Genomic DNA, 10,298 nt, shown 5'->3' on the forward strand with positions numbered 1-10,298 from the left:
CCCACCCATTACGCTTGGCCTGTTTTAGAGAACACCTCCCCGAAGCTGCGGGAAGCAGAGGTGAAGATCATCGACTACAAGCTCTGCAACAGCCAGAATGTCTACGAGGGCTACCTGACCCCCCGGATGATGTGTGCGGGGTACTTGCAAGGCGGGCGAGATGCCTGCCAGGTAAGATGGGCTTCTGCCAGGGGGCCGGAGCGAGCGCAGCCGCCGGGCGATCTCATGGGCGTGCCTGAGACGAGTGTCCCGATGCAGGTGCCTGACGCCCCGGGGGTTTGGGGCTCAGAGAACAGCGACCGGAGGGGGCTGTGGCCAGGGCTGTCCCCGGAGGGCTCTCCTCTCTGAAGGAACGAGGGAGCTGCCGAGGACACCCGACCCGCGGCAGGTACTGTCCACTCCTTCCCAGACACTGGGAGAGGAGGCCCCCTTGCTGAGGGGCTGCCTCAGGGAGACGCGTCTCATGAGCTGGACGGGGCGGGCAGGGGGGACCAGTGGCCAGGCGCCTTCCATCGCCTGCAGCTGCCCCCGGGGCCGAGTCCAGCCCCCGAGTCTTCTCACGGCCCCGCTGACCTTGCCCCTCTGCCTTAGGGTGACAGCGGCGGCCCTTTGGTCTGCCAGGAGAGCAACCGCTGGTACGTGGCCGGCGTCACAAGCTGGGGGACGGGCTGCGGCCAGAGGAACAAGCCAGGGGTCTACACGCGGGTCACAAAGCTGCTCAGTTGGATCCACAGCAAAATGGAGGTGAGGCGGCTGCTTGTGACTTTCTGCCTCGGGAGGGCTGCTCGGGTGGCCCGAGCAGGGTGGCCACACTGGGCAGGCAGCAGAGGGAGGTACCCCGAGGGACCGTCAAGTGTTTCCATGCCAGGCAAAGGACAAGAGGGGCGGACACCCCCTTGCGAGGGGAGCCTTACTTTCAAAGCAGGCTCGCAGGAACGAAGGGTCTGTTTGCCTGTTCCAAAAGCCACACAGGGTTGTGTGTGGAGGGGACGATGATCTATTGTAGTAGTGAAGTGTGGACCCATCTGCAGATACTTAAATCCACAGATTGGGGCCATTTACACAGAAGGAAGATTTTCCTGCAATTTTTTGGGGGGGGAGGGGAGACCACAGGCTTGCAATTTTTTTTTTGAAACTTAGAAAAGGGGAGCGGATCCTACAAAAACCTGGAGATAGAGAACATTTCTTTGCACTTGTGCAAAACTGCCTCTCATGCCCCTCCGTGCACAAGAGAGGCAGGGGAGGTGGAGGAGCTGGCCCAGTTGACGCCACCGATGCTGCAGTCCCTCCTGTGGCCTCCTCCCCAGGGAGAAAGCAAGGATGAGAGAGAAAGAGAGACAGAATGCTTTGGGGGGAGAGGGAGAGATCTAGAAATTGAGAGAAGAGGTGGGACAGATGTGGGGGGGAATGGGATTCCACCTCTCTGCAAGTTCCCTGTGGACCTTGGCTTGTTCTTTCTAATAACCCGTCTCTGACAGAGAAGTCAGAAGTTTGTTTATTCCAGTTGTCAAGTGAAAACCTTGTATCCTGGCCAAAGACTGCTCAAAACTCTTGTAATGATTAGATATAAAAGAATCATAATGATACAAAAAATACTAGCATGTGTCAGTGAAATTAAAAACCAGAAGCATGCATATCTCCTATCTTAAATTTAAAAGATAAAATACAGTCTCTAAGATCCTCACCAGACAGCTTTCAGAAAAGTTAAGATAGTTTCACTGCATTCCAGATCTGAGGAATTTGGGGGTTTTAGGGCGTGGCTACCTAACCCTCTCATGACTCTGTTAGAACCAGCTGGTTTGTGTCCTCTGAAGGTGTGAGGTGAGACCCCCTAGGAGGTGCCATTTCTCCAAGAATAATCACGTCAGACATGTGTGCTGCTCATCCCGCTCTTTCCAAGGCCTAGCCGGGGTGCAAGGCCCTTTATTCATCAGCTCTCTCTTTCTCAAGGATGTGAGCGCAATGCCTGTACGTCTGCAGACTGGAAAGCTAAAAGCAAATGCTGTACCTTTAACAATCAAAGTCTGTGACAGCCTATTGGTCCGGCCAGTGTGTGCCCACCCTCAGGAGAGCAGATCCAGCCAATGGGAAGGGCAAGAGAGCAGAAACTATGAGAAATACCCCCCAAGCATACACAGTCTGTTGAGCTTGTGGCATCGTGCCAACACCTTTCCAAGCTTTTCCTAAGTATCAAGCAGTGTTCCCTCTAAGCTGAGTTAGTGTGAGCCTAGCTCACAGTTTTTTAGCGTCTGGCTCACATACGTTTGTCTTAGCTCAGGAAGGATGGCTAATTTATGCAGCAGCCAGTGTTCCCTCTAAGCTGAGTTAGTGTGAGCTAGCTCACAGTTTTTTAGCCTCTGGTTCAGGGGTCATTTCCTGCAGGAGCACACAGGAGCGGAGCTCTGGCAGTAAAGAGCCCAGGGGGTGGGCATATGCAACAAGCCCCGCCCCCTGCTCCCAGCAGCCCTCAGTCAGAGCAAGAAGCAGCCAGGTAAGTTGCAGAGCCCCCCCTGCCCCCCAGAACACAGTCCAGTGGCACCTTTAAGACCTTTAAGTTTTATTCAGGTACAAGCTCTCCCTCCTCTGTGAGGACAGATCTGCACATCCCCCCCCCCAATAGCTAGCAATCCAAAACAGTCCAGTGGAGCCTGAGCGGTGGGTGTTGCCTTCTGACACACTTCCGGTGATGTCAGGGGGTGTGGCATATGCAGATGAGTTATGCCAATGAGTTATGCTAATGAGCTCCTGAACCTCTTTTTCTACGAAATGACCCCTGCTCTGGCTCACACATTTTTGTCTCCGCTCAGGAAGGATGGCTCCAGAGCAAACTAATTTATGCAGGAGCCAAATCCTTTGCTCACAACTTTAATGCCAGGAGTCCACCGAGTAGAATTTTTGCTCACAAGACTCTATAGCTTAGAGGGAGCATTGGCAGCAGCCAAATTTAATGCCAGTAGCTCACAAAGGGGAATTTTTGCTCACAAGACTCTGCGACTTAGAGGGAGCATTGGTATCAAGCGCTGATCAGGTATCTTGGGCTCAGTGCAATTGTTCTGTGTGGCAGGAGGCCTGAAACAGAAGTGGGGTCAGTGACACGGCCATTAGGCACCACTGTCCATTTTTGCAGCTGTCGGGTTATTTGTACCCTACTTTTCCGCCCAGTGGGGGGACCCCGGGCAGCTTACGTTGGTCTCTTCCCCTCCGTTTTATCCTCACGACAATCCTGTGAGGTTTGTTAGGCTGAGAGAGGCACAAGGAGGCCAAGGTCGCCTAGCAAGCTGCCATGGCGGGGTGGAGATTTGAACCTGGGTCTCACAGACCCCGGTTGGACTAACGACTCTGTGTCACTCGGGCTTCAGCTGCAAAGACAGTGACCATCCTGGCAATGGGACCAGTTGAGGGTTGTGGGGCTGCAGAGAAACCCATCTTTCTTTTTTAAATCCCCCCCCCCCCAGTTTTTGCATTTTTTAATTTTAAGTTTTCAAACTATTACAAACATTCCACGAACTTATCAACTACCCCCCCAATTTGACGTGACCCATACACCCCCCAAAATACCGAGTAGTGTTATTTGGCCATGTATCACCTTTCGGGGGGGGGGGCGCCCTCCAACTGACTGGCAATCTCTAACCACAGATGCAGATGTCTGGATAAATAATAAGCCAGACCCCCCAGAGCTGGGCTCTGCTTGGGGCTGTGGCGACCATGATGGACGCCTCAAGTCCTGGCAGGGGGGGCTTCTGAGGGGAGGGCCGGGCATCTGGCCCTGTGCCCGATCTTGAGGGAAGAGCCTCGCTGTCCGTCTGTCACAGCAGTAGGAGAAACCCAATGTGAGGACTGGATTTCTGGGTAGGGGAGAGGAGATGTATTGCTGAAGTGGACGGACTGGCAGTGTGGTATAGTGGACAAAGCAGTGGCCTGGGATCCTGAGTGGCCTGAGTTCAAGTCCCCACTTACCCCGTGGAAACTTGCTGGGTGATCTTCTTGGGCCCATCACATGCGAAGCCTGGCCTACCTCACAGGGTTGTTGTGGGAGAATGGTTCCCAAAGCCACTTTGAGTCCCAGCTGGGGAGAAAAGCAGGCTAGAAATAAGTCCATGCTAAAGGCAGGAGGTGGAGGCAGAGGAGAACCCACAGCGGAGGGCCAGGAAGGCAAGGAAGGAAGGGGGAAGGGGGACTTCCTTTTCCCTGGGAGTTCTTGTAGGTTGACCAGAAGTTCCAAATAGTTCTGGTTGCCACAAACTCACAGAGCTGAGAAATGCTCCTTTCCACCCTGGTTGCTCACGAGGGTGTCAAGGGTGCGTTCTTGCTCTTCCCTTTGCACCCCTCCTCCCCAGCAACAATTGCAAGGGGGCTGCTCCCACCCACCCCACCCCGCTCACTCCGTCTTCCTTGCCTTTCAGAGCCAGAGCAACTGACCAGAGGGAGACGGCTCCCCCCTGCTCGCCTTGCTGCTCTGCTCCCGGAGGAGGGCGCTCGTGCTGCCGTCCCCCCCTGCCCTGGGGGAATGAGGGGGCTGCCCCGGCAGAGACCGAGCCGTGTGGCCCAGAAGGGTCCACTGCGCCGGTGGCCGCTGGCTTTCCATGTTTGGACTGTGCCTCCGGAGAGCGAGCCCAGAGCTCAGCATTCAGGATGGATGCTCCACTGGGGAGAGAGACGCCCCTCATCCTTCACAGCGAAGACCTGGCCGGCCTCTTTGGGCCAGACTGCACTACTGGCCAAAGGGAAGAGGAGCGCCTCTGCCTTCCAGGCCACCTCCGTGTGTCACCGCGACAGGGACGGCGGGCCCCGCCTTGGGAGCTGCAAAGCCTCCAGCCACTGGGGCAGTGCGCTGCAGGGGCTCTCCGGCAGCCCCCTCACCATTCCGCAGGGACATCCAAGGGACATCGGTGCCCCACCAAGGGAACTGGGGCCGTTTGCATCTGTGACCCCACATGGGCCAAGGACGGGCTTTGGAAGGTGCTGAGACTGAGCGCCGCTTGCGGAATTCAGCCTCCAAGGAGCCGCTCTGCCTTTGTGCCTCATATCCTCCTCCTCAGGGTGGGCGGCCTCCCTCCATTGACCTCCTCCTTCTGCATAAGGCTGGTGAGGCCGCCGACTTTAACCTCAGGGCCGGACTCCAGGGGCATCTCTCACCAAAAACGGACAGCAAGTCACGTGGCTGCCACGGAACTATGTGGAGGAGGAGGAGGCGGCGGCAGAGGCATGAATGCTGGTGGGAAACTCTTTGGCACCAGACGTCCCAGCAGCCGGGGGGGGGGGAGACTCCTCAGTTTCCCGGAGGATGGGGCTGAATCTGGTCCAGGCCCGTACTTAGTGAACTGTATTAAATTATTTCAATATGACAATACACCATCAACAATTAATCATGTGGTTTTAAAAATATTTTTTTCCACTCATAACAGTCTGAATCTCAGTCAAAGAAAGAGAACTCTGTGGGATGAGAGATGCCATTAACTCCTCCTTCACCGAGACAATTAGAGTAAATATTTCGTTTGTCTATGAAAGGAAATACTTCCTCTCCCTCTCTCTGTTCCTCACTACTTTGGCTGAGTGTGTGACTGGCCCATGGCCATGCAGTGTGCTTTGTGGCAACCCAACTACATTGGAGTCCAGTTGGCCTTTAAGACCAACAAAGTTTGATTCAAGGTATAAGCTTTCATGTGCAGGCACTCTTCTGGAGGGCAAATGAGAGTCCCCGCAGGGTATCTGGGTCTCAGCCTCCAGCCATGGTTCCCTGGGCCGGATGTGGGCCAGCCGGGGATCCAGTCCTGTTGGTGAGCGAGAGGCGACGACAAAGGCTGCACTACATTCTGCTTCACTGAAAAGTCTCTGACTTAAACCAAAAAGGAAACTTAGCTCAGAGCATTCAAAACAGTGTGCACAGTACTGTACCATATAATAAAGAGATCTCTTGGTTGTCTCGTCTGAGGCCGAACGAGGCGGTCAGAAAAGGCAGCCCCTAGGCCCAGATTTCACCCTTTTAATACCCTTTCATTGCTGTGCACCTCCAAGGTGGGAGTTGAAGGAGGAGATACATGATGTGACCCCAGGAAGACCCCACCCACCCAAAGAAGCATGCCCTGGGTTCCCAACACTGGGTTATCTGGTGGGTCCGAGAAGCACGGTCCTTAATCTATGGACGTGTATAGAACAAGGTGGCACTGTATGTATTAGGGGATGGCAAATGATGTGGAGGCCACAGCTTTCCTGGACACAGAGATGCAGGCAGAGCCAAGCTGCAGTGATTTCTGGGACTGAACCAAAGTCTAATGCTGCCAGTATAGTGGCTCCAGCCTCCTTAAGAGTTATATGGAACAAAGCAGAAAATCTCATGTCTCCATTTGAACCAAAACTCTGTCGCAGACAACACGCTCAGTTGCATCTCAGAACCCAGAGTGAGTGCTGGGTCACCCTGGCCTGAAAATACAATCCAGGTCAGCAGAATTACCCCACTTCCCATATTTTGGGGATCCAGCTTTATCTCTCCCCCCCCATAGAAATGAACAGAGACCAAAAAGAAGAAAAGGTCTGAAGACAGAAATATCCCTGGTCTCCTCCATTTCTTTTTCTCTGAAGCAGGTTCCAGGATACCAAAACCGACTTGACTTCTACCACTGGGGCCTCGATCATGTTGGTCCACAAGTGCCTGCTCACTCCCCACCCCCACGACTAAAGGTTTAGATTATGTTTGGGGAAATATGCGGGTACAGGAATCGAAAAAGTACGCAACTACAAGATCAGTGGAACTGTTGTGTTGAGGGTGTGTGTATGAAGAGTTGTGAAAGCAACAGGGAGTCCAGCCCCTGGCCGAATGAGAATTCTGCACCAGGGGACAGCCGCAAGGAGTGGGAGAGAGAGGGATGGGCAGAAGGGGAGAGGAGTTTGTGAAGTGATAATAACTAATAATCATTGTATGGCATTATGTGTAGCGTACCCAGGAGATCCTAAGATTGTCTGGCAGCCCACACTTCTACCCCGTTAGCGTTATGCACTAGTTGGCGAGCTAGACTTGTTTTTTGGGCTGAGAGCGCTCTGGAAGAGCCGTGACTGACCCAGGCTCACCCTTCGTATGGAGAAGTGTGGAATCAAACCCGCTTCTTCATATTAGAGTCTGTCGCTCTTAACCACCACACCACTCTGGCTCCCCCAGAGCAGGATGGGAAGGCGCAGCGGGCCCCCGTCCACGTCTCCTGCTCATCGGAGGAGGACTTCACCTGAAATCAGTCTGCTGAACTGGGTCGTCTGGTTTGATGGTCCACAGATTGAGAGGAAGGGCTTTATGCAGAACTTCCGAAGGTCGGGAGGAAAAAATAAGGTCAAAGGCCACAGACATGGCAAGGAGACGTCCCCAAGAAAGTGAAGCCGAGCTGGCGGCCTCTGCACAAGCGAAGAGGACCAGGCGGCACCGTTTTGGCTGGCAGAGTAGCCGCGGTTACAGGGGCCAGCCCAAAAGAATGTCAGACTGTGGTCGGGTCCAAGAACTCAGGGTGAGTCCAGGAGGAGAGTCTATGTCACACTCTGGCTCTGACTGAGTTGTGGGGTGGTGTTGGTATGAACGAGTGTCCCCCCTGGTGTCATGAAAGAGTTGATCTTTTGTCTGTGTTTACAAACAGTAGTCAAAATTGGCATAGAGCCAACTGGACATTGTGTAGACGTTCCCGCTAGAGAAGGAGGTAGGATTCTAGAAGAAGAGGAGATTGGATTTATACCCCGCCCTTCACTACCCAAAGGTGTCTTAGAGCGGCTTACAAACTCCTTTCCCTTCCCCTCCCCACAACAGGCACCCTGTGAGGGAGGTGAGGCTGAGAGAGCTCTGACAGAAACGGCTCTTTTTCAAGGACAGCTCTTATCAGAACTATGGCTTGGCCAAGGTCATCCAGCAGGTGCAAGTGGAGGAGTGGGAAAATCAAACCCAGTTCTCCCGGATTAGAGTCCGCGCACTGAACCACCACACCAGACTGGCTCTAACGAAGGGGATCTGCGTTTCTCTCTTGCTTAAGCAGTTTTATGGTGGTCATTGCATGCTTTTGGCCTCTTAAACAGTTGTGGGGAACTTTCTGTTCCTTTGTTCTAGAGATCACAGAAGCTAACGAGACAATTTACTCTCTATTATATTTATACCCCCTGTAACCCTCCCTTTTATTTCTTAGTAAAGTTTTCTTTTTGATCAGACATGCAGGATTATGTGCTGTTTTTATTCTGCTGTGCATTTTTACTGCTCTGTTAATTTTATTCCCAGCGGGGGGGGGGGCTTCCCCAAAAGGAGATAGCAGGCGAATTTGTCGCCAGGCAGGGTGGTGGGGGCTTTACACGTGTCTGTGGCAGCCTTGTGGAGACATTCAAGCAAAGTTAGGAAAAGTCATCATGCTCAACTGAGAACCTGCACTTGGGAAGACTTGGATCTGCGAAGGAACCTTCATTGGCCCTCCAATTCGCAAGCCCTCCCCCCCCCCCCCCGGCCCTGCGGAGGCCAGGGCGGGTCCCCCCGGCCACCAGCCTCCTGCCACTCACTTGACCTGGACCTCACCTCCTCTGAAGCAAAGCCCCACTCGCTCCTCAAGCGGTCTCTTAACCAGCCAAACCAGCCTGGTGCCTCCCAGGAGCTTGTTGAGCTCTACAAACAGGGCTGATTGAACGTGAGACCCTTCACGATGCTCTCCAGCAGCCTAGGCAGGGCATTGCCCCACCGGGAAATCCTGGCAAGGGCAGGAGCTCCACTGCCCCCTGAAGTCGATGCCCCTGCCAGCAGCGCTCAAAGCACGCAGCGTCTGCTGACTGCAGGGAGTGCCAGCGCTGATTTCTGCCGCAAACACACTTTTGTGTCTACCAAACCCTACTGGTAGGACCGCTGTTCCTTCTGGGAGCCCACAGCTGCAGCTCCTGCCTGGGAAGCGGACTTTCAGGACACCCTCTTCTTCCCCTCTCAGGAGGCAGTACCCAGTGGCCAGCCAGACACAGCGGGGAGCTTCCAAGCACAGCTCGAGGTTTGCCTTCTGAATCTGCAGACTTCCTCCGAGCAGGGAAGCTCCGTTCAGCCGACAGGATGCAGCCTGTGTTGAGTCCTAGAGCTGGGCAACGGGGAGACGTCTCTCTGTTCATAAGGAGGGCAGGAGTAGGGACACCTAGACTCTGCCCCAAGAGCGAGCACCGGCCCTCCACGTCAGAGGCAGCAGGGAAGGCCTGCAGGGCAAGGACACTGTGCCCCCCCTCCAGCACCTGCCGTCAGTGGTGGGGGTGCCTTTGGTGAGTCACCCCTGAGGCTCTCCCCTTTGGGGCCAGCATCCAAGGGCTGGAACGAGGGCAAGGCCAGCCCCCTCCTTCCCAACAGGGTATTCGGAGCACGGAGGAGAGGCCAGGGCGCCTGCGGGAGGTCAGGAGGGCAGGCCAGTGGGTGCTCACTCTGGCGAGAGGGGCACGGGTGGCCTCTGGAATAAAGACCGTTGGGTCACGTCTGCTGCTCCTACTGTTTCACTGTGTTATTAGAGTGGAAAGCTTTGCTGTCGTGTGGCTAGACAGGTCTTGTGGAGAGGAGTGACGCGTTTGGAGGAAGGAAGTCTAGGGGGTGCCAGGGGGGGTGCCAGGGCACTCCAGAGCCTGTCTCTCTCTTCATCTCCCTCACATAGGAAATGGGGAGGCCAGGCCAGCACACCCCTGGATCGGAACACCCTGCAGCCGACAGCCAAGTCAGCGACCAGGAAGTCAGCTGCAAAGCAGGCCCTGATTCTGGAGGAACATGCTGATTTGGTCGGTGTTACCAAGTCCGGGTGGATAAGCGAGTGGCAGGAGGATGGCCCCCACTTTGCCTGGCAGGTTTCTCAGTACAGCAGCACGGGGGGGGGGTGTCTTTTCATCCTACCACCCCTCTCACCAGCAGTCCCCGAACTCCAAGGGGGTTCGTTCTCGGTGTGGGCACCCCCCCCCAGCCTCAGCGCCGGAACCTCCCTGGCCAAGAGGGCCCCGGTAGGAATTGCTGCTGGGTGGGCCGCAGCACCCCATGGCCGTCTTGAGAGCCCCGAGGGAGAGGCGGTGGTTGTGAGTCACCTGGCCTGTGGGGGGAGGAGAGGAACACGCAGCCTCCTTGGCATGGACACACGGTTCCCCGATGGGATTTAGACAAGGGGGGGGGGGCCTCAAAGGCCTTCCGGGATTGGGAAGCCCACGGGGGACGGTCTGCGCTGGGGTGAATGGAAGACCAAAAGGATTCCTGAACTGGCTGACCAGGGTGGGCCTCTGGGATGGGGTGGGCCTGTCGGGTTGGATCTTGAATTGCACCCTTGAGCGCCGCCCCCCCCCCC

At 55.2% G+C, this 10,298-nt stretch overlaps 1 protein-coding gene across 1 annotated transcript in view; it reads left to right on the forward strand.

Annotated features, from left to right (window-relative positions):
• Positions 1 to 5,348, forward strand: part of TMPRSS13 (transmembrane protease, serine 13) — a 24,165-nt gene extending 18,817 nt beyond the window's left edge. The window contains exons 10-12 of the mRNA XM_015418774.1: positions 29 to 171; positions 592 to 744; positions 4,404 to 5,348. Coding sequence (XP_015274260.1) covers positions 29 to 171; positions 592 to 744; positions 4,404 to 4,418 — 311 coding nt within the window. The 3' untranslated portion in view covers positions 4,419 to 5,348. The remainder of the gene's footprint in view (positions 1 to 28; positions 172 to 591; positions 745 to 4,403) is intronic.
• The last annotated feature ends 4,950 nt before the right edge of the window (positions 5,349 to 10,298 follow it).

The sequence above is a fragment of the Gekko japonicus genome, unplaced genomic scaffold, assembly GCF_001447785.1.
Source record: "Gekko japonicus isolate JY-2015 unplaced genomic scaffold, Gekko_japonicus_V1.1 scaffold1138, whole genome shotgun sequence".
In the NCBI taxonomy this organism is placed as follows: domain Eukaryota; kingdom Metazoa; phylum Chordata; class Lepidosauria; order Squamata; family Gekkonidae; genus Gekko; species Gekko japonicus.